This window comes from Peromyscus californicus, unplaced genomic scaffold, assembly GCF_007827085.1.
Source record: "Peromyscus californicus insignis strain IS unplaced genomic scaffold, ASM782708v3 Scaffold_8__1_contigs__length_139910024, whole genome shotgun sequence".
NCBI classification, from domain to species: Eukaryota; Metazoa; Chordata; class Mammalia; order Rodentia; family Cricetidae; genus Peromyscus; species Peromyscus californicus.
The window spans coordinates 63,026,657-63,053,655 of record NW_026294606.1 but is presented as its reverse complement, the minus strand read 5'-3'; the positions used below and the strand labels follow the sequence as shown (position 1 = coordinate 63,053,655).

At 41.8% G+C, this 26,999-nt stretch overlaps 2 protein-coding genes across 7 annotated transcripts in view; one reads left to right on the top strand and one right to left on the bottom strand.

The window, feature by feature from the left end:
* The first annotated feature begins 73 nt into the window (after window positions 1-73).
* Nudt5 (nudix hydrolase 5) lies at window positions 74-25,828 on the top strand. Of its 2 annotated transcripts, XR_008215916.1 has the most exons (9): window positions 74-205; window positions 11,090-11,195; window positions 12,437-12,504; window positions 16,082-16,131; window positions 17,528-17,635; window positions 19,118-19,213; window positions 19,823-19,924; window positions 21,539-21,733; window positions 23,304-25,828. XR_008215916.1 is itself a non-coding variant. In XM_052729027.1 (7 exons), the coding sequence occupies exons 2-7, from the start codon at window positions 11,133-11,135 to the stop codon at window positions 19,957-19,959; spliced, it is 522 nt and encodes a 173-aa protein (XP_052584987.1). In that variant the 5' UTR covers window positions 74-205; window positions 11,090-11,132; the 3' UTR covers window positions 19,960-21,530. The 2 variants fall into 2 exon arrangements, 1 of the variants encoding a protein (XP_052584987.1); XM_052729027.1 differs by lacking the exons at window positions 21,539-21,733; window positions 23,304-25,828 and having other exon boundaries at window positions 19,823-21,530.
* The window catches only part of Sec61a2 (SEC61 translocon subunit alpha 2), a 35,921-nt gene continuing 25,139 nt past the window's right edge, over window positions 16,218-26,999 (bottom strand). The window contains exons 12-13 of one of the 5 annotated variants that reach the window (XR_008215914.1): window positions 18,670-18,811; window positions 16,218-17,087 (exon numbers count right to left, since the gene is read on the bottom strand). Coding sequence is in view for 3 of the 5 variants with exons in the window: in XM_052729023.1 (XP_052584983.1) it covers window positions 26,623-26,809 (187 nt within the window). In the remaining 2 variants the exon portion in view is untranslated. Of the gene's footprint in view, window positions 17,088-18,669; window positions 18,844-25,753; window positions 26,810-26,999 lie in introns of those variants that run through there. The other 4 variants (XR_008215915.1, XM_052729024.1, XM_052729025.1 and 1 more) reach the window with 4 other exon arrangements.

Here is a 26,999-nt window from a genome sequence, read left to right as displayed (position 1 = left end):
AAGCACCTCGACCCGGAAGGTAATTTTCCGAAGCTAGGAGTTTCTACGGGTGCCGGGAGGAGGACGTGTGCACAACCTCCTTGCACCACGAGAGGCGCCGGTGTCTTCTAGTGGTAGCTACTGCTTCTAAGAAGAGACTGCGGCTTCTGTCTGATTGTTTTTCCTTTCCTCCTCCATCCCTTCCACATCCCACAGCTTAGTATAGGTAAGTGGGCGCAAGCCAAGCTCGGTACTAAGTGTCCTTGGAGAGGGGAAGGGAAAGGAGGGCGCGAGCACCGCTGATGGTGCTTAGAATGCTGCCCGTCGCGCGCGTGTCTCCCAGTCCGCGCCTGAGCGCGAGAAGCCGAGATCTAGGCGAGCCAGCCTAGACTACTAGAGGAACTAGGAAACAGCACAGTGGACTTTGGAACATATTAGTCGAGGCATCTACAAGAAGGGTCCCTTCTCATTCGCGAAAGTAGATTTCAAGAGACACGGGGAAGAAATCCCGCATGTGCGATCCTAGGGAGGAGGGACGTATTTTACGGTCCTGGAGATGAAAGAGGCGATGTTCGTCTGAGAAAGCAAGGAAAAGAGGAAAGTTGTCCTTTAAGCTTAAAGTTCATTTAGTCCAGTTTCGAAAAAGTTACCAGTGTGGAAAAGCACAGATTTTTATCAGAGTCTCTGCAATGGTGAAATAAGGTTGAAAGAGTTCATAGGTGGACTTGTGGTATTTTTCTCCCTACTCCTTTTTCCATCTACCTCCCTACAAAGTTCAGTTTTGTTTTTTAAAAGAAGGAAAAACCACCAGCTGCAAGAGATAGGCCTTTAAAACCTATCTCTTGTTGCTTCCTATAATTTATAAGTCTTGGGCTTGTTCCAAGCACGTATTTGTCGAAAAGCACCACATTTCAGATATCCGCCCCCACCAAAAAAATGTTTTTTGCACATTTCTCCCAGCCTGCCTAAGCAGTTTAAGTTAGAAAGATAAAACCCCAGCCACTGTTGACTTCTTTAGAAAGGTATTTGTCACAATTAATCAATAGAATACTTTGTATTTTGAGTTAGAATACACACATACCAGAAGTATAACTTGTTTAAAAAATACAGGTGAAGTGGTTGGAAATATTGCTTAAAGAATATATTTTCAAAGCCAAGATAAATGTGTTACAATGTTGCAGTGTACGTTGGTGGGTTATGGATGGCAGAGATTCCTATTTAAGTACTTTTGAAATCCAGAATTAATCAGTCCCGCGTTTTTGTTTTGTTGTTGTTGTTTGTTTTGTTACTTTGAAACAAGGTTTCTATAATCCTGCCTGTCCTGGAAGGTTCCATGTCAGTGGTTCTCAGCCTGTGGGTCGTGACCCCTTTGGGTCATATGACAGATATCCTGTATAGCGTATGTTTACATTACGATTCATAACAGTAGCAAAATTACAGTTATGAAGTAGCAACGAAATAATTTTTTTTTTTGGCAACGAAATAATTTTATGGTTGGGGTCACCACAGCATGAGGAACTGTATTAAAGGGTCACAGCATTAGGATGTTGAGAAACACTATAGACCTCAAGTTAGCCGCAAACGAGATCCGCCTGTCTCTGCCTCCCCGGTGCTAGGATCAAAGGCATGCACTGCCAAGCCTGGCTCATCCTCTGTGTTTTGAAGCAAAGCAGCAATAATCCTTATCTTCCTTTCCCTTTTTCTGGAGATGGTGCTTGCATAAGTGAGAAGCCGCTAGTACTTGTTTTTAATTGACCTGGAAACAAAGTTGCAGTGGGAGGAAAGGTTAGCACTGGAGTGTATTTGGGTAAAGTGTTTTTTGTGGAAGATAGGAATTGATATACGGGAGAAAGCAGATCCCAGGAATGTTACTCATTTTGGAAAAGCAATACTTCAACAGCCCAGCAAACATTTGGGCCCAGAGACTGAGACAGTTATTTGTAGAGAATCAGCTAAATTGTAAACATCAGGAAGAGGACAGGACAGAGAAGGAAAGTGAAACAGAGTCTTGTATATTCTGTGGCTTGTTTGTTTTGTGGTTTTTTTGAGACAGGGTTTTTCTGTGTAGCCCTGGCTGTCCTGGAACTTGCTTTGTAGACCAGACTGGTCCTGAACTCACAGAGATCCACCTGCCTCTGCCTCCAGAGTGCTGGGATTAAAAGTGCCCAGCCTACATTCTGTGTTTTCAATAACTGTTTTTAGTGCTGCAGTAGGTTCTGCTACAGACTTAGCCAGAACTCAATAAACTGACACCACAAATAAAAGATGCTCAAGTTTTGAACAGTAGGGCTAAATTATCTATTTTTAACTACCATGTTTGTTTTTATATTTAATTTTTTATATTCATTTTCTTCAATAAAAACCTTACAGTACAATGGTGGAAGTAACCATATTTAGTATGTGCCAGTGCAGGTGGGCAGTGAGCAGGCATGTGGAGGTCAAAGGACAACTTTTCAGCTTTTGGGAGTCAGTACTCTCTCCACTGTGGGCTCCTAGGATTCTTTGAATACTCAGGCCTGCACAGCAAGCGCCTGCTGAGCCATGCCACCAGCCCCTCAGGTTTGGGGGTTATTTTTGTTTGTTTTTTTTGGTTTTTTGGGGTGTGTGTGTGTGTGTGTGTGTATGTGTGTCTGTTTTAATGGTTTTAATGTCAGTATTGTTAGGGGCAAGGGGATTTACTCAATGATTCCAAAGTAAAAAATCCCACTTTCTTCCTTGAATTCATAGCATAACTTCTAGATAAATATTTCTAAACCAACAAGCTCAGTGTGTCCAAATACAAACACTGACATCTTTTTTCTACTGTTCCAGTCTCCTTTAAAATCTTCTGGGAACCACCTTGTATACACTTCCCTAAAATAATTCACTTTTAGGACAAAATAGTAAGTTCTTGTTTGTTACTGCTAATACCCCACCACACACTCGAATCCGAACTATCTCTTGTCTGAACTATCACAAGAAGTTCCTTACAAGGCTCATTATTTTGCAGCTGTAATCAATTAACCTACCCCAGGGTCATGACCGTCAGTTTCCTTTTGCTCATCTAGAATTAAGTGGTGTATTAATAAACTGGGGTAAATGATTTTTTAAGTCCCCAATCTCAATAAATCTCAGTCCCTTTCCTTCCTACCTATTGCCCATCCCTGCCGGGAGAAGGGGCACATTGTAAACTTGAGTGGCATCCCACCCTTACCAATGTGAGTGATCTCTCTATTAGACTGAGAAGAATTTTCAGTGAAGGGAAGGGCACTGAAAGCCATTTGATGTGGGTACCAAAATTTTACCATGTATAGTACAAAAGAGTGTATATTTTCTGTTTTTAAAAAGTAAACTTTTAAAGTTGTGATACTAGCTAAAATTATTTAATATTTTTATACTAATTATTCCATTCTTGGTTCTCTATTAAATGATATGACTTTTCTATTTTTTTAATTAATTCATTGACATGTATATCCTGATTACCTTCTGGTTACTGTTTCTTCAGACCCTCTCTTATCTCCTTCCCATCCATGCCAACACCCCCTCCTCCCTACCTATGCCTTCTCCAGATTCATGACTTTAGGTTTTGTTGTGTGAACTTTTAGTCAGAGTCATCTGTGTGACCATTGGATTAGGGTTGTCCATTGTAGCCTGGAGGGGGTCACCAGTGGTTGCTCAAGTGATGACAGTGATTCCTTCTTTCCCTGAATTTATATGTAGAAAGTAGTTCAACAGTGATGGTTAGGGACCCCCGAGTCCCTTCTCCATCCTTGTCTGGCTGGTGAGCAGATTCATTGCAGTAATCAGTAGTTTGGAGGAGTCCTTGATCGCAGTGGCTGCCATAAGATGGCATTTTGCAGCCCTTCTTCCTGTCTGCCAGCTTTTTCTTTTCTCCCGTTCTTCCACAGTGTCCCCTGAGCTTTGGCAGGAATGCTATAAATGTACTGCTTGGGGTTGAGCACTCAACCGTGATTTACTCTCAACACTATATACAGTCGTAAAAGTTCATCTCAATTCACTGAAAAGAGGCTTCTGTTTATTGAGAATGGTGATTGTCTATGAGTATATATATATATATACATATATATATATATATGTGCATTTAGTCAGGCAGTGGTGGCACATGCCTTTAATCCCAGCACTCTGGAGGCAAAGGCAGGTGGATCTCTGAGTTCTGAGTTTGAGGCCAGCCTGGTCTACAGAGCAAGTTCCAGGATAGCCAGGAATACAGAGAAACCTTGTCTTGAAAAACCAAAAACAAAAAAAAGAAAAAAAAAGTGCATTTAGACCTATGTTCTTCCTCACTACGAGCTTTTGAGCAGGTTTGCAGTACCAATAAGGATTCTCTCTGTGGAGACTAGGTCTTCTCAAATCCAATAAAAGGATAGTTGGTTGTCCCCATAACAGTTGTACCACTATTGCCTAAGTGGGCAGGCACATCTTTGCCTGGCAAGCTGGTGTCCGTTTGTGGGGCTTACAGCTGAGTGAAACTGTTGATGACCTTTCTTCCCCCAGCAGCCTGCATAGCACGTTCTGGCATTATAAAAGCCAGCAAGGAGGCTTCCAGCTCAGTTCCAGCTTGATTATCTATGTCATGCAGCCAAGATGTGTGGTGACTTTAGCACGAAGGGCTTATCACCTAGTTAAAGTGGGCAACCAAGAGCAATGGCAAGAACCTGTATTGTTCTGTGGGCCCCTAAGGCCTCCCTCACTAGCAACTCATAGTGAGTTGCCCTGAATTGGACATGGAGACTTTTGTTTGACAAACCATTTCAAGAAGGAGCCTTTTTTTTTTTAAAGCCTTGCAGGATATCCAGCTTAAAAAAAAATTTTTTTTGGTGGGAAGATTATAGGTTTCTATGTGGCTTTTTTATACCCCTTTTATTTTGGTTGTCCCTCCCTCTTATTAAAAAAAAAATTTAGTCCATGCATATGAGAATGTATGCATACACAGCATGTGTATGGAGGTCCTACCTTATATCTTGTTTGAGGCGGGGTCTCTCTTGTCTGCATATTTCATGGTAGTTGTCCTGCAAGATTCTTGGGGGTGCTCCTGTCTTGGCCTCACAATTAGTCTTAGGAGTGCTGCTGCTACAGAGATGGGCCACCATGTCCTGCTTTTATGTGGGTACCAGGGATCTGAACTCAAGTCATCAGACTTGGCCAGCAAGCGCTCTAACCCAGTTAGCGATTTCCTCACCCAAGTCATTTATTTGGAGGTAGGTTTTTTGTGGGCCAGGCTGGTCTCAGACTCACCGTAGCTGATGATTTTGAACTTCTGTCTTCCTCCCTTTACTACTTGAGTGCTGGGAGGACAGACCTGCACTACCACACTCAGTTTGTATAGTGCTGGGACTTGGACCCAGAGTTCTGTGGGTGCTGGCAGAGCACTCTACCAAGTGACCTGTAGTCCTAGTTCCTTCGGGTGTTGTTTTTCTTAAGACAGGATCTCGCTGTACAGCCCTAGCTGGCCTTAAGCTCACTGAAATCCCTCTGCCTCTGCCTCCCAAGTCCTGGGCTTAAAGACATGTGTTGCCAGGTGTGGTGGCACACGCCTTTAATCCCAGCACTTGGGACGCAGAGCCAGGTAGATGTCTGTGAGTTTGAGGCCAGCCCAGTCTACAAAGCAAGTTCCAAGATAGCCGGAGCTTTTACATAGAGAAACCCTGTCTCAAAACAAAACCACCAATCATACTCAATTATTTCTTCAAAATTTTTAATTGAAGTTTTTTAATTTATTTTTTAGGGCTAGGAGATAGCTTAGTCAGAAAGCGCTTTCTATTCAAGATACCTGAGTTCGATTCCCAGCACCCTTGTAAAAAGCCAGGGATGCTGGTTCAATTTGTAATCTCAGAGCTCAGGAGGCAGAGACAGGGCTTTCTGGAATATGATGCACAGTCAGCCTAAGCTAATGGCTAAGCCTGAGGTTCCACAGTGTCAAACCTTGTCTCAAAAAATAAGGTGGGCAGTTCCTGAGGAACAAACACTGCAGGTTGACTCCAGGCTTCCACACGCTTGTGCACATGCATGCATGTGTGCACACAAGCTTATATACACCCCACACAGAGACGCAATTTTCCCCACTCTTTCAAAGTGCCTTGTTGATTTCTCTATTGTTAGATAACTGTCTCAACTGCCTGTTTGTCAGTCAGGGCTTTGCTTCTGGTTCGAACTTCTACATTCTTTTTTTCTTTTTTGAGCTGTTATCTCACCATATTATCCATGCTGGTGTCAAAGTGGTGGCCTCAAGCCATTCTCCTGTGTCGGCCTCCTAAATGGTAACGTCCTACTTCTTAGAGAAGACGCCGATGACATTACTTAGATTTTATCAAAGAGAATGCAGTGAACATGTTATCTCTTGTTAAGATTCTGTTTCACTTTCCATTTTGAACAAGCTGCAGCAGTTCAAGGAATGGTAGCAGTGAGCCAGGGTACAACTCCACAACCTAGCTCTAGACTCTGGTTTCACTTCTCACATCTTAACTCTCACCTGCCTCTCTTTTATAATTTTTTAAATTTTCTGAGATTATAATATAATTACAGTATTTCTCCCTTTCCTTTCCTCCCTTCAGGTCCTACCATATTCCCTTCCTTATCCTTTTCCAAATCCATGGCTTCTTTTTTCATTAATTGTTATTGCGCATTATATTCCTAAATAGAACCTGCTTAGACCATATGCTGTTAACTTGTATGTTTGTTTTCAGGACTGACCGTTTGGTATTGGGCATCTAATCGGTGTGTCTTCCCTGGGGAGATGATTTCTCTCACTCTTGGCTTTCTTTAGTTGCCTACAGTTCTTTGTGCTGAGTTGGAGCCTGTGAGATTGGAGTCAGGCTTTTTCTTTGGCCATCAGCTCACAAAAAACAACACACAGACAGACTTATATTAATTATGAAAGCTCAGTCTTAGCTTAGGCTTGGTTCTAACTAGCTCTTATAACTTAAGTTAACCCATTTCTATTCATTTATTTTCTGCCTCACAGCTTTCTCCCTCATCCTGCTTGCTCTGTGTCTCCCGGCATCCCTGCCACTTTGTTCCAGTGTCCTCTCTGCCTGAAAATCCTGCCTAGCTATTGGCTGTTCAGCCTTTTATTAAACCAATCAAAGTGGCACATCTTCACAGTGTACAAAAGGATTATTCCACAATATGAGATTGTGTCCCCCACTGTCTTAGTGGGGGTTTCGATTGCTGTGAGGAGATATCATGACCATGGCAACTCTTTTAAAGTTAAAGTACTTAATTGGAGTGGCTTACATTTTCAGAGGTTTAGTTTGTTATCATCATGGTACAACATGGTGCTAGAGAAGCAGCCGAGTGTCCTGCATCTTGACTTGCAGGTAACAGGAAGTAGTCTGAGACACTGGGCGATATCTTGAGCATATAAGAGACCCCAAAGCCTGCCTCCACAATGACATACTTCCTCCAACAAGGCCACACCTCCTACTAGTGCCACTCCCTTAGGGGCCATTTTCTTTCAAACTACCACATTCCACACCCTGGCCCCCAAACTCTTGCAACAATAACATAATGCAAAAATGTATTCAGTCCAACTTCAAAAATCCCCCGAAGTCTATCACAGTCCCAAACTTATTTAAAAGTCTAAAGTTCACTGTTTCTTAGATTCCTGCAATCTCTTAACTGTAATCCCCTGTAAAATCAAAATCAAAAATTGAGTGATTTCTTCTCAGTGGAGTACTCCCCTACTTTCTTGGCCTCTGATCAACTGTCACTATTAAACCACCTTTTAAAAGTTTTGTAGTCTTTTCCTTAAATGTGTGTGGTTGCCCCACCTCTAAACATCCTAGTATTAGTTGGCGTGGTGGCTCACACCTGGTTTCCAGGCACTTTAGGATGTAGCAAGTCCCAGGTTCCATCAATCCAAAAAAAAAAAAAAAACCTAAAGAAAATTGTTAAGGAGGTAGGACTTAGTGCAGGCATTGTCTACCATTCTAGACAGTTGAATTTGTCCATTCACTGGGGCTGCATGATTGCCTACAAGTTATTTTTCTTTAAAATTAGAATTCAAAAGTTTCCTTATATTAGCACATTTCCTTGCCTGCTGTGTGTTATTAATTAGAAGGAATGGATATCTAGAAGATAAAAGGACCTCTAGCCAGACATAATGGACAACAGGCTTTTAATCCCAGCATTTGAGACGTGGAGGCAGGAGGATCCAGTGTTCAAGTCCAGCCTCTGCTACGTAACAAGTTCAAGGCCAGCCTGAACTACATGAGACCGATGTAGCAGGAATCATAAAAGTTCTTATTAATAAAATCAAGTTCTTATTAATAAAATCAAACCCGGGGCCAGTTATTGGGGTGAAATGCTGGATGGTCAGAGAACCAGAACACCTCGCCGGATCCTCAGCTGGTCTTGTTTCCTCAGACTGGAGGCCTCTGAGTCCTCATCCAGAATGGATCTCAGCTGAACTGCTGCTCAAAAGCCTGAATGCTTAACCATGCCAAATGCTTCTAGTTTCTGGTCCTCACGCCTTATATATCTTTCTGCCTTCTACCATCACTCCCTGGGATTAAAGGCTCGCTTTCTGGGATTAAAGGCGTGAGTCACCATGCTTGGCTGTATCCTTGAACACATGGATTTCTGCCTCTGGAATGCTAGGATTAAAGGCTTGTGCTACCACTGTCTAACTTCTATGTTTAATATTGTGGCTGTTCTGTCTCTGACCCCAGATAAGTTTATTAGTGTGCACAATATTTTGGTGAACACAATACCACCACAGACCCTGTCTCAAGAAACAGTCTACAGTTCTTTTATGTGAGTGTAGAGTGTGCAAGCTGATGTCACTTTCTGCCTTAGAGGGAGGGGTGTGTGTGTGTGTACATACATACATATATAATGCATATGTGTGTATATAATAAAAAAAAGGACTTGCCATTCAGGCTAATGAGATAGCCCAGTGAGTAAAAGTCTTCCCACACAGACATGACAAACTGTGTTTGATTCCCAGAAACCATGGTGGAAGGAGAGAACTTTGCTGTGGGATGTTCTGTATGGCAAATGTGTTGCTAATTAGTCAATAAATAAAACACTGATTGGTCATTGGCTAGGCAGGAAGTGTAGGCGGGACAAGGAGGAGAATAAAGCTGGGAAGTGGAAGGCTGAGTCAGAGACACACTGCCAGCTGGCAGGATGAGAAACAGCATGTGAAGATGCCGGTAAGCCACGAGCCATGTGGCAAGGTATAGATTAATGGAAATGGATTAATTTAAGCTGTAAGAACAGTTAGCAAGAAGCCTGCCACGGCCATACAGTTTGTAACCACTATAAGTCTCTGTGTTTACTTGGTTGGGTCTGACGGCTGTGGGACTGGCAGGTGAGAGAGATTTGTCCTGACTGTGGGCCAGGCAGGAAAACTCGAGCGACAGAACTTACTCCTAAAAGATGTCCTCTGACCTCCAGAGGCACACCATGGCACACATGTACACCCACACTCATACAACAATACAAAAATAAGGAAATACAGCTAGGGATGTTCCTGGAGAAATGGTTCTTCAGTTAAGTCCTTTTCCAGAAGACCCAAAATCAGTCCCTAGCACTCACATCAATAGGATTACAATCCCTCCAATTCCAGCTCTAGAGGATCTGATGCCCACTGTCTTCCACAGGCACCCGCATACACATAGCACACGTAAACTCACACAAGCACACATGTATATAATAAAAATAAATCTTTATTCGAGGGGGAGAGCATATAGAAGTAGAGTGTTATGGAATATTAAAGATGTGTTACATTTAAAAAAAAAGATTTATTTATTATGTGTACAGAAGAGGGTGCCAGATCTCATTACAAATGGTTGTGAGCCACCATGTGGGTGCTGGGAATTGAACTCTGGACCTTTGGAAGAGCAGTCGGTGCTCTTAAACTCTGAGCCATCTCTCCAGCCCAAGATGTGTTACATTCTTTTGTGCTGTGGAATGTTTGTTAATGATGCAAAGATGTGTTGCATTCTTTTATGTTGCATTTGTTTAACTCTGTGAAGCTGTGATACTTTACCGAAAACACCTGATTGGTCTAATGAAGAGCTGAACTGCCAGTAGCTAGTTAGGAGAGGGATAGGTGAGGCTGCCAGGCAGAGAGAATAAATAGAAGGAGAGAGAAAGGGAGGAAGGAGAAAAGAAGAGGAGGATACCAGGGGCCAGCCACACAGCCGACATGGAATAAGAAGGAAAGAAAAGAGAGAGGTAAAAGCCTAGAGGTAAAAGGTAGGCAGGATAAAATAAGTTAAGAAAGTTAGGGCGGTGGTGGCGCATGCCTTTAATCCCAGCACTCAGGAGGCACAGCCAGGTGGATCTCTGAGTTCAAAGCCAGCCTGGTCTACAGATATCCAGGACAGGCACCAAAACTACACAGAGAAACCTTGTCTTGAAAAACCAAAAAAAAAGAAAAGAAAAAAGAAAAGCTGTCTAGAAACAAACCAAGTAAAAACAAGTCTCCATGTTTTGTTTTGTTTTTTTCTTTTTTGGAAGCTGGGTGGTAGGCCCCTAAAGAGTGAGGGGGGCGGGGACTGCAGTAGACTATTTGCTTAGCATAAATAAGGCCCTGGGTTCAACCCCAGCACAATGAGGAAAAAACAAAACAGAAACAGACATAGAGCCTGAAGTTATTGAAATGTTAATTTGGCTTGCCCCAGACTTTTACAAAGGAGACGCGCTGAGAGGTAGAAGTGCCATCCCTAGACCACACTGTAAGTTTAAGTGTGACGGTGCTGCCCTCACTGAGAACCCCGAGGCAAGGAGTCAAGAGTCTAAGGCAGCCTGGGATGCACTGCAAGACTTTGCCTCAGAAAAACAGCTAAACTGTAAAGTATTGGTAACTGACCATAATGAGAAGTGGGTATGGACAGCGGTGTGTCATCCTTTGGTGGTTTTTCTCTGGAAGAGTGGAATTTAAAGTGAGCAAACCTTAGTGGGAATGGACTCTGGTTAATGCAAACTGAATCTAAGTAGGATGGCTTTGAATTCTTGCCTGGACGTAGTAGCTTCTGCATGAGGCAGTTCTCCGAGTCACATTCAAGAAGATGCTTTGTTAGTAGATAATTGTTTTAACTATTCAAGTACTTTGACTAGTGACCATGTTTGGGGAACCTGAACAAATCTCACTCTCTTACAGCGGAACTTTCCACCTGAGGACTTCAGAGACCAACTGGATTGGAATGGAGAACCAGGAACCCACAGACCCTCCTCAGAACACCAGACAGCACCTCATTTCAGAGGAGGTAAAGCTGCTTTTTCCTGTCCTTTCCCTTCCCCACATAACACTAAGTCTAAAATGAATGTGCAGGCGTGTTTTTTTCTTTTTAGTGCCATGGGGTTTTCATTCTTGAAGATAGTTTTCAAATTATTTCAAGGCCAAGCCACATTTTGCTGTTGTCTGAAAACAGTGGTTTATTCATTAATTAGATGTATTAATGAAATTGAGAATAAGTGGATTGTGGCTCCTGATAGAAAATTTCTTTCTAAAAATCACCCTGGATAGAAAAACAAATAATATGTGGTTTTGCACATAATAATGTGGTTTTGAGATTTCATATTTAGTAATTACATCATAAGTGTTTGTCATCCCAGCATAAATGTTTAAAATAATAAAAACTTAAATTGTTCATCATTCAAATTGCCCTGAGTTCTAGAATTAATATTATTGAACAAAGAACTAAAGTTACTGAATAAAGCTTTTAGGGCCTTTTCCTCTCAAGAACCAATTGTTGTAGTGGATAACTTTTAAATATTCAAACTGGAACTCTGGTCCTGAAACTTTTCTGGAATTCTTTTTGATTTAGAATCTTTCCATGTTGTCTGTGAACAGATCTGATAATTGGGTCGGTGTTGGCCAGAAGGGGTGGGTAGGGGCTAATGAGAAAAGGCTATTGCTTTAAGTTCACAGTGAACATCATCTCAGCTCGGCCTGGTGCCACAGGTGAGTTACGCTCCCAGACTCCTTGGTGTGTGGGCCGAGCGGTTCTGATGCCTGTCTTGGATTGGGTGGGAACTTGGTCAGAAAGAAAATCTAGTCTTTATTTTCCTAGTGAAATTTTACACACAACTACACACAAGTGTGGCCAGCTTTGCACATATACCTGGGGTCAGAACTTGAACAGCCAGCTCTCTCCCGGATGTACTCCCTTACGTTACCATTTTCTTCCCAGCCCAGTGTTGCTTGTTTTTCAAGTAACAAGTGCCTACTCTCACCGAGCCACACCTGCTGTACTCACATCCCTAGACTCTTTCCCCTCTTAGTTCTACCTGAACCCCCCCAAAAAAAGCCCCACCCTTAGAGAAACAACTTTGAATACCTATTCCGAGCTAGAAACTTGCCCACAAATAATATTGGGAGGGAAGCAAACTGGGGGGGGGGGGGGGGACATAGAGAAAATTTGAAAGAAACACAATTTGATTTTTTTAAAAAAGACCAACTTGGTTTGAAAATTTCCTGCCTTCTAAATATCTGATTTTGTTTTAGTTGATTTCAGAAGGAAAATGGGTCAAATTTGAAAAAACAACTTACATGGATCCTACTGGGAAAACGAGGTAAGCGTTTCTCTTTCTGTCTGGTTTCTCCAGGTCTCTCGGGTATCTGCGTAGACACTGGTGTTTCATCGTTGTAAGCTCTTCTAAACAGGGTCGAGGCCAGCTCTTCCTCCATTGCTAGAGCGTTTGGGTCATTGATAACCTCTGAATAAAACTGAATTACAGTTGTTACTATACCTAATCTGGAACCCATTTTAACTCTATTCTCCATAGTATTGTGGACCTAAAACTTGTGATTCTGGCTTAACAAGCTACAGAATATTCAATAGTGTCTACTGCTTCCTTCTAGTAAAACCAAATTTTTTTTTTTTAAAGATTTATTTATTTATGTATACAGTATTCTACCTGCATGTATGCCTGCAGTCCAGAAGAGGGAACCAGATTTCATTACAGATGGTTGTGAGCCACCATGTGGTTGCTGGGAATTGAACTCAGGACCTTTGGAAGAACAGCCAGTGCTCTTAACCTCTGAGCCATCTCTCCAGCCCCAGAACCAAATTTTTAATATAACACTTGCCTAGCATGGACAAAGCCCTGGGTTTGATCCCAACCACCACACTAAAAAATGTAAATCAGAAAAGTAATGTATTAAATAATAGGTTTACTATTTACTAAATGAAATGTAATAAGGAATAAAATAAAATACAATAAAATGATTTTAGTATCCAGACTATATCATACCAAATCATTAGAAAAAAATTCCATTTGCTACACAATCATGGAAGAATTGTGTTTTTGTGTGAGCAAATGCTTTTCTCAAGGTGACAATACATAGATTTGTTGATGATTGAAACAAATTTTAACTGTTTCTGCTGAACTAGCACAAACCTTACTAAGGCCCATTATTAGAGAGCTCTGGAGGCATCCTAACAGACAGCAGACAGACTAAATGTGGAGTAAGCAGAGGGTGGGTGCAGACCGAGGACAAACCTGTGGCAAGACCTGAGAGGCAGGGAGTGCATTATGTGCAATGGATTTATACTGTGAAATATGTAGACACTAGAACTCAGGATTTGAAATAGTTTGGCTCTGTTTCTCTGAAAATGAAGTTTATAGCACAAAATACAACCTTTAACACTAAGAAATCTAAAGAATATATGTCAATTCACGGCCTCTAGTGTCTTCACCTGATCAGCCTTCGGGTATTTACTGATGAGGAAGATATGTCTAAGTCATTGTCCCAGTTAGGGCTACTATTACTGCAGTTAAACAGCATGACCAGAAGCAACCTGGGGAGGAAAGAGTTTATTTGGTTATGCTTCCATATCACTGTTGATCATCAAAGGAAGTCAGGACAGGAACCTGGAGGCAGGAGCTGATGCTGAGACCCTGGAGGGGTGCTGCTTACTAGCTTGCTCTCCATGGCTGATTTGCCTGCATTCTTATAGAACCCAGGGATGGCACCACCCATAATAGGCTGGACCCTCTCTCAGCGATCACGAATTAGGGCCTGCACATTTTCTCAATTGAGGCTCCCTCCTCTCTGGTGACTCATAAAACTACCCAGCACAGTCACTGGGGGATATTTTCCCCAGGATTCCTATTTCTAGGTTTCATTCCAAAGAGTCTAGTCTTTAACTTGGGAATGAATTTTTAAGTCTAACTACCATGTTTTTGCTGCCTGTGTAGAGCATATTTCTTCCTGGTCTTTGACGAAGGGTTATGTACAGCATTAATAGCTCTTACCATGGTGTCAAGCTTTCAAGTATGACTATAGACCATGTTTCATTAATTTATAAAAATTCATTCTGTTACCTCAAAGAAAAGCATATGTATAAAGGATAAAAATAGCTGGAGAATGATTTTACTAGTCTCGTTCATGGAAGAAGGGATATGGAATTAATCCTAGAAGTGTTCAGTACTAGTGTTAAGTCCTTACATTGACATTCAAGATGGGGCTGAGTTGTCCTTTGCTACCTCCTACCTCCTGCACCAGTGGCTAGAGGTAAACAACTACCAGGTCTCTAACAAGAGACCAAACGATGGAGTGATTTAAAAGGAAACCCAATCCTAAAGCTGGAAGAGATTTCTCCGGATGGTTTACTCATTCCTGAATTGCACAAAGAAGGAAGCTGTCATAGCTTTTGATTTAGCTGGAGGACAAGTAGAGACTAAGCTTTTCTCCCCCGCGAGGATATGTCTGTGAGTTCTAGGACAGTGTCTGAGCTGTCTGGGGCATTCTTGCTGTACTGTCATAAATGTTTATATTCTACTGCACATGCTGTATGGCTCCTTACTGCTCGTTTCCTTCACCCTGACCGCCGTAATGATGCTGCTCTTGTTCTCCTTGTTCCTAGCGTTTGGGATGGGACCTTCAGTGCTCTTCCCAGCACTGTCTCCAGTCTTTAGGACTGACCTAAGAGGCAGCAGAGAACTAGGACAAAAGGTGTTTTGTCTCTTGTCATCTCTATTACTTATGGAAATTGCTTGTTGGTTGGCTTTCTTGCTACTAACAGGAGCGTTAGGCTACTGTGAGTTGTCACAGCAGTTTGATTTTTATTTTCACACGTTTGTCTTGTAAAACTTGGTGTAGTGCTGAAAGGTGTATAGTTTACAGAAAGGGTTTTTGTTTATTCTTGTTTTAAGCCAGATTAAATATCTGGAACTTTTTGTAGAAATGTGGTATTATCAGATCTCAAGGACACCGGGGAGAAAATGTATGAGCAAGAGGGTCCGTTAGAGTAGGGTGTTTATAATTTACTGTACTTACCCTAGTCCCTAGAGCCATCCAGATTATAACCCCACAGCCTAATATTGTTCACCTCCCAGCTCCATCGTTGGCTTAGCATTGCTCCGCCCACCAATATATGAGAACCAGAGGAGGTGAAATTTCCTGTTATCCCTCCCCCTTTTGAACAGTGTGTTTTGTTTTTTTCCCCCTGTAACGAATTTCCCATATAACTCTACCTGATGTTCCTGTAAGAGCAGGTAGAATGCAGAGATTTTACCAAAACCTGAGAACAAACAGCCAGGAACAGATCACTAACACACAGTGAAGCCATAAACGGGAGCAAGACTATAATGTCAAGCACTTCACTGCTTCCTCTAGGGACCCATCTTTTTTTTTTTTTCTTACATAAGGCCACACATAAGGCAGAGAATCTAATTCCTCAGCTACGTGGAAAAGATCTGCTTTCTTGAATTGTATAGTTTAGTCACCTATTTTAAACCTGCATAATTTCAGTGGTTCATGTTGTGCATGGCATCCTTTGTTCTTGGAAATGCATCTGGAATGTCCCTAGGGGCTGACTGCATCACTGTGGAAAGGCTGGACAGCTGCACTACCAGCTTATGCTGCACACTTTACCGAAGTATTCTGAGGGTACAGTGACTCCAGTGCTCTGCCGCTCTCTGCTTAGATGGCAGCCAGAGGCTGAGGTGGAGGGTGACAACCGTTTTCTTTCTAGTCACATGTACTACAAGAAAGCACAGTTGATCTTTACTGTGGTCCTTGACTGTTTCATTAGCATATTTGCATGCATTCCATTTATGAAGTTGTGCTAGTCAACAGAAAACATAAGGAGATTCTTCCCATTGCCACTAATGATTTGTTTTTCTTTGTTCTCTGCCTGCATAGAACTTGGGAAACAGTGAAACTTACAACCAGGAAGGGGAAATCTGCTGACGGTATGACTATCATAACTCTTTCTGAAGGAAGTTAGCACATGAATTGTAAGATGGTGTTTAATATAACCAAAGACCTCAAAGCAGAATTACCTTCAATTAGGATTTTTTATGTGTGAATCTCCTGGTTTTACAATGCTATGTTCCAGAGCTTTTTATATAAGTAACTTCCGACTCCCATTTTCTAAGCTAAGAACAGTTTTGAAAGAAAGATGTGTTAACCTTTATAGCCAAACATGTCGGTATAATTTGAAGCTACATGCTGTGTCTTCGTATGTGAAGACCACTGGAGTCCTTTGTACTCGGAAGGTGAGTGCCTTTGGGTGTGGTAAAATGATCTCCCACCTTCATGCTTCAGTTGAGAGGAAAGATTATTGGGAAAGGGCTCCCGTTCATCTCCCCTTGCAGGCATACGTGGTTTGGCTGCAACCGCATCAGAAACATCCTGTAGCCACATGTGGTCTGGAAAAACTGAGCTTTTTGTTTTTCCATCTTGATTTGGTTTGTTTTTATAGGAGACAAACAGTTGCTTTGCTACAGCTGCTCTTCACTGTTAAAGCATTTGGGAGCTGCTAACAATCATCCCTGGTGGTGGCTTTCTGGTTTTGTTTTAAGGCCAGATTATTTAGAGGGAAAGAACTTATATTCTAAAACAGCAAAAGTTGGTCTGTTGACATAGAAGACATGGTGGGCCTCCACTGGCTTCTTGCTTAAGGGACCTCTAGCAGCATGCAGACCACCCTCTTCACCAGCTGCCACTTCAGTGGCGGCTGCTTGGGGAGCAGGGGCTTCCCATCCTTGGCCCTGTGTGACATGTTCAGTTTCAATTTTGACTTCCTTAAGAATGTGGCTGGGCCTGGTGGTGCACACCTGTAGTCCTATACACTCGGGAGGCTGGAGCAGGAAAATCAGGAGTTTGAGTTAGCTTGGGCAGTAGAGACAACATAGTCAGACTCCATCTAAAATAAATAGAAAAAGGATATTGTGACAACTGAAAACGATCTTTTATAATTAAAAGAATATTTTAAAAATCTGATAGAAGTGTTACTTTTTGTTGTTGTTGTTTTTTCTTAGTTTTCTTTTGAGACAGGGTTTTTCTATGTAGCCCTGGCTATCCTGGAACTTTGTGGACCAGGCTGGCCTCGAACTCGGAGATCCACCTGCCACTGCTGGGACCACTACCACCTACCTGGCTTCCTTTTTACATTATTAAATGAGACTAGTTTCAAAGTTGGCTGCCAACACAGAAGATGAAGTTCATTGCTCACTGCTTCAGCAACATATTCAGAGTGATGTGGCTGCATCTTCGAATCTGGAGTTTGTGTCGAATTGCTGTGGACAGGTTGCTAGCCTGGCTAACCTTTCTCAAGGGTTCCTTAGCTTTGTTTCTGTTTGACAGCCGTGTCTATCATCCCAGTGCTGCAAAGAACTCTTCATTACGAGTGTATTGTTCTGGTGAAGCAGTTCCGACCCCCAATGGGTGGCTACTGCCTGGAGTTTCCAGCAGGTGAGTAACTCTACGTAGGTCCTTGGCCTGGGACTAGCAGTGCATTGCTTAAGTCTTAATTGCTTATATCTTAACCTCTTTTCATCTATCCCAGTAACTGAAAGTAAATAATAAATATTTCTAAGGCTAGGGAAATGACTCAGCCATTAAAGCACTTGCTATGCAAGCAAGATGACTTGAGTTTGGATCCCTGGAACCCCATGTCAAAGCCAGGGAGGTTTGGAGGCTTCTCTAGAATCCAAGCCCTGGAAGGTGGACAAGGAGCTCCCTGAAACAAGCTGGCTAGTGAGACTAGCCATATCAGTGAGGTGTAGGTCTGACTGAACAGTGTTGGGTGGAAGAGTGATTGAGGAAAGAGTCTTACATCAACATCACTCCTCGACATGCACACACACAAATATATAAAAAGAAAAAATACCATGTTTCTATAATGAGGCTCCTTCAAGCCCTGGCCACGTTTGGGGTTAGGCAAACCTATGTACATGATGTGCAGCTCAGTGCCACCCCCTTTCCACATAGCTCTCTGACCTCCATCTCCCAGTCACCGCTGTCAATCATTTAATCTCCCCTCTGTCACCCGCAGTCGTTCACAGGAATTTAACAGGAGTCAGTAACTCAAACTCTAAATGACAAAGGTCGTGCGTAACTAGAAGACACCTTGGTCTGCCATAAACAAACAGGTCGAGAAAACTGTCTTGATTTTATCAGAAGTATTTTTCAGATTCATTGTAATTAAAGAAGCCATCCAGAATTTGATACACAGTATTATAGCAATTTATCGGACTGTACCCGTATGAAGGAATGAATAAACTCCATGTATTTATGGAAGGTAGTATACTTTACAGCCAGGTTTATGAAGCCCAGTAGGCTTTAGGTACAGTGTTTACCCAGCATGCACAAAGCTCTGTGCCCCGTTCCCAGGACTGAAGTGGGGAAGCCCAGTTCACACTAATATATAGTTAGCTCTTTTCTTTCTCACTGGCCATTTTATTAAGAAGTTAATAACACCAAAAGTGACTTAAAATTTAACCTACATTTTACTTGTTCTTTACACAGTTGTATCCCATTCAGGAAAATGAACCTGAGTTGTTACTTTCCCTGTTTGGTCTATCTGTTCCTCATATGACCGTACAGGCACTCCCTCCTGGCACTTCATTGCTGGGCCGAGGTAGTTTTCTGTGAGGAAGGAAAGCAAGATAACTGTCACCCTACAAAAAAAAAAAAAAGAACCAGCCTCTTGTACTATAGTCACATAAACTGGCTCCAGAACCTAGGCCGCTTGGCCGCCACCAAATCATCTTTCCTCAGTGCTGTCCCTCTTGTGCAGAACATGGTTGAGATGTTCACAAGAAACACCTAGATGTAGGCAGGAGGCATGAGTAGTACCTACCGTAACCTACTCGGGATGCAAGGGTCACTGTGACTTTCCAACTGTGAGAAAGCTGTTCAGAGAACACTGGCTTCCTTCCTCCTGTCCTCCAGGGCTCATCGATGATGGTGAGAGCCCAGAAGCAGCCGCTCTCCGGGAGCTAGAGGAAGAAACCGGCTACAAAGGTGATGTCGCTGAGTGTTCTCCAGGTTCGTATTGCTTGGCGGGTGTCATTTTCTTGGACATGAATGAAGCAGGAGTTCCTTATGGAGTCAGGCGGAGAGGAGCCAGGGATTTAGACTGGTTTCCAGCCACGTGCAGTGTAATTCTAGTCTGCCAGAGCTGAGGCAGGATTGTGAGCTGAAGGTCAGCCTGGGCTACACGGTAAGATAGTGTTTCATTTCCCTTCCCCCAAATTAAAAAAGGAGGGTTATTCTCCATCTGGGAGTGAACTGCTCTTCTGCACGAGAGCAAGTTGGAGGACCTGAAATTGGAAAATTATGAAACCAAGTTGTCTTCAGAACATAGTAAACCTTGCTGCTTGCTTGCCTGTCTCGGCCATACTCCTCACAGGGTTTGTTTGTCCCCATCAGAACACTCCCTCTAACCCCTCCGAATTCCCAGACTGATGCAAGAACTCCAGGAAGTTTGAGAGCTTTAGGAGTTGCACACATGTTCTACAGTCTGGTGGTATCTACTGACTAGATACCCGCTGAATGACCCCTGAGCCCCAGCTCTTCTGTGACATTAGTGAGACAAGTGGCAAGGGACTAAGGCACCTGCCTCATTTCTTAAGACAGTTGTCACTTTTTTCCCAGCTGTGTGTCTGGATCCAGGCTTGTCGAACTGTACCACACATGTTGTCACAGTAACCATCAATGGAGATGATGCGGAAAATGTAAGGCCGAAGCCCAAACCAGGTGAGGGTGTGTTGGATACATTCAAGCTGGTTTAGCTGCATTGAGGATCTTGCTAAAATAAGCATAGCTTTCATTGAAAGAATCAGTCTGCCACAGGTTCTTTGTGGGTACTTAATTGTCTGCTTCCCAGTGTTGGATAGGTGTTTTGGCATATTCTCTTTAGTATGGCATTGATCTTGTATGTGTTTTGTTTTGTTTTTATAAAATGTTAAACTACAAAAGTTATAAAATATATGTTAAATTTTATAAAATGTTCAATGTCTTTTTTTTTTGGTTGTGTGGAAAATTGATTCCCATTTAATGAGCTACAGACCCAACTAGAAAGTGAGAAACTTCAAAATCACCTTGGTTTTTGTCTTCATGTGTAAGAACAGCATATGTTAAAGGCTGTAGTCTTTCAAATTTATAGAGTTTGTAAGGTTATTCTTTGCACTAAAATATCCCCTAGCAAGTTGGGGTCCAAAAGCATTAATATGCTATTGATTCCCTGTCCTTTCTCCTAACCTTTTGAAGGTGGGTTGATGGATGGATAGATGGATGGATGGATGGATGATCAATACACATGGTTATCAGTACACACACACACACACACTATAGTAAATCATGTTTGAGTGGTAATTTCTTATCCTTGTAAATTATTCCTGCATGTTTCATTAGTCTCTTGTAGCCAGTTTTAAATGCTTAACTGTTTAAACTACAAATATTCATAAGACATGGAAGACATTTAGGAGCCCCTCAAAGTTAAATATAGAACTATCTAAATTCTGTTACATGTGGTAGCACATGCCTTTAATCCCAGCACTCTGGAGGCAGGGGTGGGCAGATCTCGGAGTTCAAGGTCGGCATGGTCTACAAAGTGAATTTCAAGACAGTTTGGGCCATTACACAGAGAAACCCTGTCTCCAAAAACAAACAAAAATTATCTAGAATCCAGTATTTCCAAAGAAATAAACTAAACTAAAAACTGAAAGCAAGAGACTCAGATTCTAATATATTTGATAGTATCATCACTCAAAGCAGCCAGAAGTAGAGACTAGTCAGGATTCTACCAGCACTTGAATGGATAATGAAATGTAGAATTTTGATAAATGCTATACTATGAATGAACCTTGATAGTATTGTGCTAAGTGAAAGAAGCTAAGTGAAAGGGCAAACATGTGATTCTATTGACATTAAATACCTAGAATAGACATTCATGGAGACAAGAAAGTGGAAATTGCCAGAGATGGAGAGTTACTGTTTAGTGAATTCCAACTTTCAATTTGGGGTGACAAAATTGTGAGCTTAAGAGTAGTGATGTTTGTACAACTCTTAATCTTGCTGAATTTTAATGTAAAAATGGTTAAAATGATAAACTTTGTATTGTGATTTATCCACAAGTATAAATGTAGCAAACATGCAGTACAGGATATACTTTAGATTTTGCTGTGAAATGTTTGATCTGGAGAATAACAATGTTATACCATTGATACCGACTTTACTATGATATAGTTAATAGTCCTAGGTTTCTGTTAGATTCTTCTCCAGTCTTTATATTTGCACTACAGTCTTCCAAAGGCTTGCCGCAGCAAGCTGTACTAAAACATATATGTTCTTCCCTCTTCTTATTTTCAGGGGATGGAGGTATGCTATTCAACTCCCAGTGGCTGGCCCTGTGATGGCTTAGTGTAGTGGTAACGATGGCTGCGGACATTTGGGGCTGTTGGGGTTCACTCCTGATCTTCAGCTTTGTTTTACTGTATTCTGTTTGTTTAGAATTTGTGGAAGTGATTTGTTTACCAAAGAATGACCTGTTGACTAGACTTGACGGTAAGCACCCTGAGCTTATTACCCAGCCCTCTCTTGGTTCCCTGCCCCCATCTCTGTCCACTATGGCATTAGTGTAATTCCTTCATCTTCATCTCTTAATGTCAGACACCTAGAAACTGTTGACCAATGCTAGTTTTCCTTTTCAAGTGATGTACAGTTTAAAATTTAAGAAAAACATTCTGTGTCCAGGGAAAGCTTTAATAGGGGCCTTTTAAAATTTTTTCCCTACATAATAGTGATTTTCTTGCTATCTAACCAAAACTATTGACTGCTTAAGATCTTTGATCCATACCAGTGCCAAGGTGTAAATATGTAGCTAAGCTATGCTGGTATGTTAGGTAGTCTTTGTAGACAGTCAAGTTAAAGACTCTTACAGCAGTTCTCCAACACATACTTGACTGAGAAGCTGATGTAATGAACCCTAGTAAATGTAAATCAGTGGTCAGTTGGTTAGATCAACCCATCCCACAAAGACAGTGCAAAAGTCCTGTTAGATTCCGTAAGAGATAATGTTAATGAAGAGGTGACAGAGATCCTCCGAGGTGCCCCAGCTTTGTGGATCCCCATTCACCCATTTGTGAAGATCATTTCATGATCCCAACTTCTTATGTGTTCTCTGCCAGGAAACTAATAACATTTCTTCTACTGTTTTTAAGTAGCTCCTTTGAAGATTAGCACAAAATGACAAGTATTCATTGACCTGAGACTCTAAGAGCAGTCTTTGATTCCTCCCATGCCAGTGGCTTATGGCTTCACTTGAGAAGCCGAGAGCTCTATTTTGAAATGTCTGTTACTTGTTTGAAAAGTTAAGTGACTATCTTTCAAAAAAACTATAATTTTATATTCTCAGACAGCTTCAATTTCTTTACCTTTTCAAAAGTAGAGCTGAGATAAAAATCATCACAATACCTCAAAGCCAAATTAAATGTCATCATTTCTTCAGATGGCAGCCAATATTAGGGAGGACAGCTAAAGATGGGACAGGCCTGATGGGTTTGTGGTCTGCCACCGTTGCATTATCAGTACTAGCCTCTCGTTTTCCCAAATCAAGTGAGCCCTTCCGTTGAGGATGCGTGAGAAAAAGGAAACAGATAATGAATGTAAGTGAAGCACTTGGCCCCCAGGTGCTTAAATAGTGTGTGATGGATGTTTTCTGTACTTACAGAATATCCCTTTTAGAATTCCTTCTCTCATCACCTGACTCCCCTTCTGGTCTTAGAAGGGGATAATTCAGCAAGAAAGAGGAGAGGGAAACAACCAATTTACCTAACCAGTATAACCAAACTATAGGATCCAACTTTCATCTTCTGCCATACACAGGTGAACAGGACATGAACCCTGACTCAAGGGTCAGTTGTCTTTGAGCTTATCCCCAAACTCGTGGCTCGGAGACACTGAGCCACTGAGATGGCTGAGTGCTGAGCCTGATGAGGCATCTGTGGCGCTACTTTTAATCCTTTACTCTAATTTTAGTGTCCCCAGCATCTAATATAGGAACTGGTGGAGTGTGAACAGTGATTGACTAGGCTCTCCTGTCATTGTCTCTAAACTGTCACCTTTGCTTCCTTAGCTTTGGTAGCAGAAGACCATCTTACAGTGGATGCCAGGCTCTACGCCTATGCTCTGGCACTGAAACACGCCAACTCGAAGCCATTCGAAGTACCCTTCCTCAAATTTTAAGGCCAAGGAGGACACTGGCCATGTTTTGTAAATGAGACCATAAGGCCTTCACTATTCAATGTATTCAATTAAGTTTAATGTAGATCAGAAATCAGCTTTTTCATAAAATAAAAGCAGCACAGACTGCATGTGGTATGGAATTATAATTACAGAGAGGATGTAACCTTCATTTAAACTTGTTAAATGCTCATGAAAAAAGAACATAAATGTAGGTAGGTATGTTAAAATTTCTTACCTTCACCTAGTCTAGAAGGTGAGGGTATTTCTCAGGAATAGACTTGAGCTCCAAATTAGGTCAGCTATTTCCACCCTCAACTCCTAAAATAAAAATGATGTACTTAGGTCTGCAAATATTTTGAAACATGAACCTAATAACTAAGAAGATTGGGATTTTGTTGAGACAGGGTCGCTGGCCTGGCACTTGCTTTGTAGACCAGGCTGCCTTTGAACTCCCAGAGATCGGCCTGCCTCTGCCTCTCCAAGTGCTGGGATTAAAGGTGTGCACTACCACACCAGGCCAAAATAAGTTTTAAAAGAGACTCTGATAGGGACTTAATTGGCTTCTCCCAATTCTAATTGACTTGCCACATGGAATTTTATTTGGGTAGTAGATTTAAGATCAACAGAGAATAACATTTGTGGGAAATATGTAGATACTTGTCATACATGGCTTGTAATCCACCTCCTTGGGAAGCTGAGGCAGGAGATCATAAATGTGGCCGGCCTGGGCTGCATAATGAAACTATCTCAAATAATTTTTAAAATGTATTTAATATCCTTATAAGGCCATTTACTTCCTAAAAACATACCAAGACTAATGCTTCAGTAGTGAAGATTGTTAATTCTTAATATATTAAGGCTAAGCTAAGGCTGAAAACTCAGGGCCCTTCCCTCAAGTGTACACATACTTTAATTTCCTATCCTCAGAAAATTGTTTTCTAAAGCTACATCCATAGTCAAAAGATTGGCATGGACTCTACTTGTGTATGAATGTTAACAGTCATAGGTATAGGCAGATATATTAGCCAACTATCTGAAACATAAAACAAACGACACTGGAAATGCAGCAGTGGTTTCGAGTGCATGCCATACCTAAAACTTATCACCCGAGAGTTCTGGGACCATATCCTTTTTCTGAGGAGCTCCGCTAGTATCTGATTACTGTAGCTTCCAACAGCTCAAGGATTGTCGTCTTGCAGTTCAGCCACTAGCAGCACTCAGCATGATGATGTTGGCCAGCTCAGTATGTCTGCAGCTGGATCCAGGGTCAAGGCGGAGTCAGAACCTTCTAAGAGCAGTTTTCCCATGTACAGTCCAATGCTAAGTGTTATCACCAACAGGTATTTATGAACAAAAATGTAAGGTCTTTATACAAATCTTTATATTGGACTTCTTAAATAAGGATGGAAATAATTCTGGAACTTTATAGACCAAGTCTGCTTTCCTAATGAATGTGAAAAATAAGACCCACCCCTTTACATCACAGCCTTCCCTGTGATTCTAACCCTCTTTTAAAAAAAAAATCTTTTTTAATCATGCGCATTGTATTTCTCCAGTGATACTAATTTTTCCCATGAGTTCCTCAGGATCTCTATTTCTTGGTGTTGCTTCCATCCTTTGAAATGAAGACACAGGCTCCACACATTCACCCTTTCCATAGAGCAATTCCAGAGCCAGGTGCAATGGGAATGCCTTTGGTATTAGCCAGGACACAAGATTTGTCCCATTCTCCCTGGCCTTTGGGTCTTTCCTCTAGGAGTGCAACTGAGCAGTGACAGCTACCTCCTAGACTTGTCCTTAGTACCATTTGTATTACGTATGCACCTTGGAAGTCCTGCCTTGGAGGTGAAGTCAACTCAAGCGAGCTGGCCATCTGGGTGTCTGCACTCCTCACACTGTTTATTGCCTACATTTTTAAAAAGCTGTCCTTTTTGCATTCGTTTGTAAAACACACAACGTGGGTTCTAATACCCCAGGGTGTTTCCCAGTGCCTGACCTTCACTCATGTCTTGCCTCCATATGACTTGTGATCCAAGCTAAGGCAGTCCTACCTCCCATTCCTACTAAGGAAATCAATGACTGAAACTGTACTTCTGAAAATAACTTAAAAATTAAATTTGGTAATTTTTTTTGGAAAATAAAGTATGCACTCTAAAAGTACTAGAGTATGTTTTGAGACACTTTGCCTGCCCCTTTCAAATATGCCATGAGTACCCTTCAATTGCTACTGTCTTTCAGTAATTTAGATTTGAAGGATGGTTACATTTAACTACTTTAAGCCTATGTGGATGGGTTCCATATAAAATACTCTGAGCCTACAGAAATAATCTTAGAGAACACTTAATACCACATCTCTTTATTTTTCCAACACAACTGCAACAGTTTATTAAATAAACATTTATTGTCTACTGTTTACTTTTGGGTCCTGCTATGCATGTAACAGACAGTCCTAGTATGAATTATTCATTGTTCACTTCCACTCAACTACAGACACTGCTTGAGAACTGGATCTTGCTTTAGGGACCTGGGGAAGGGGGAAAAAGTACTCGTGGGGCATCATACTGAGTGACTGTTGGAAGTAGAAGGCATAGCCAATACAGCTGGACAGCGCTCAGCTGTCACTGGGAGGACAAATGAAAAGCAGAAGAGGAATTAGAAGCAATTGTTTCCAGTGACAGAAATAACTTCAATGCTTGATTTTTGCCCATCCAGGCTGAGTGGCAGTTTGAGGATAGGACAAATAAAGAGGGGCTGGGGAGGGAGGGTAGAGAACATGGATACGATGAGTTAAAAAAGTATAAAAATTATCTAAAATATACATTAGATATAAATGCTCCATAACTCATTAGGGAAGCTCAAAAATACTGGAAAGTGGCAATTTGCACTACATTTATTTTTAAACAAGGGAATATTCCGTGTTCTGAATGTTGTGTGCAAAGCTAATCCACGTCACTGTCTTGCTAAGCAGATACACTGCTTCCCAGCATCATGGGCAACACTAGATGGACAGTGTCAACAAATAATGTAAACTTCAGTTTTAAGGCAGCTGGTACTAATGCTGCACACAGGCTTAGCTCAGTGCCCATTTCAGAATGGGACAATTAGCACTGAAAACAAACTGAGGGAAGAAAGGGGAACCAGCGTTGTTTGACAGAAACAGGATGTCAAAGTATTTTCCCTTTCACACACGCAAAGAACTATATGAACATTTAGAAAAACAAAGCACCCATCCCTCCAACTTCAGCCTGTTCCTTAACAAATATTTCAAAATACTGATAAATAATAGTGACTGCAAGCAGAATCCCAGTGCCAGAGCCAATAGCCCCCAGGAAGTCTGCTAACACTGACAGGGCACCAATGCACAAACCCCCAAAGGCAGCTGCTGTGGGGATGTACCTGAAAGACAAAAGAACTTTCATCAGGCAGTGGGGGGGGAAAGGGGAAGAACACAATAGCTAGAAGCAATGCAATGTCCAGTTATACCCGAAATGGTTCCCTCTAAAGAGAGAAACTGGTCAGAATAGGTCCTCACTACTGAGACACTGTACCCAGCAGATGGGAGATTAAGGCAATGATTTCAAAACGT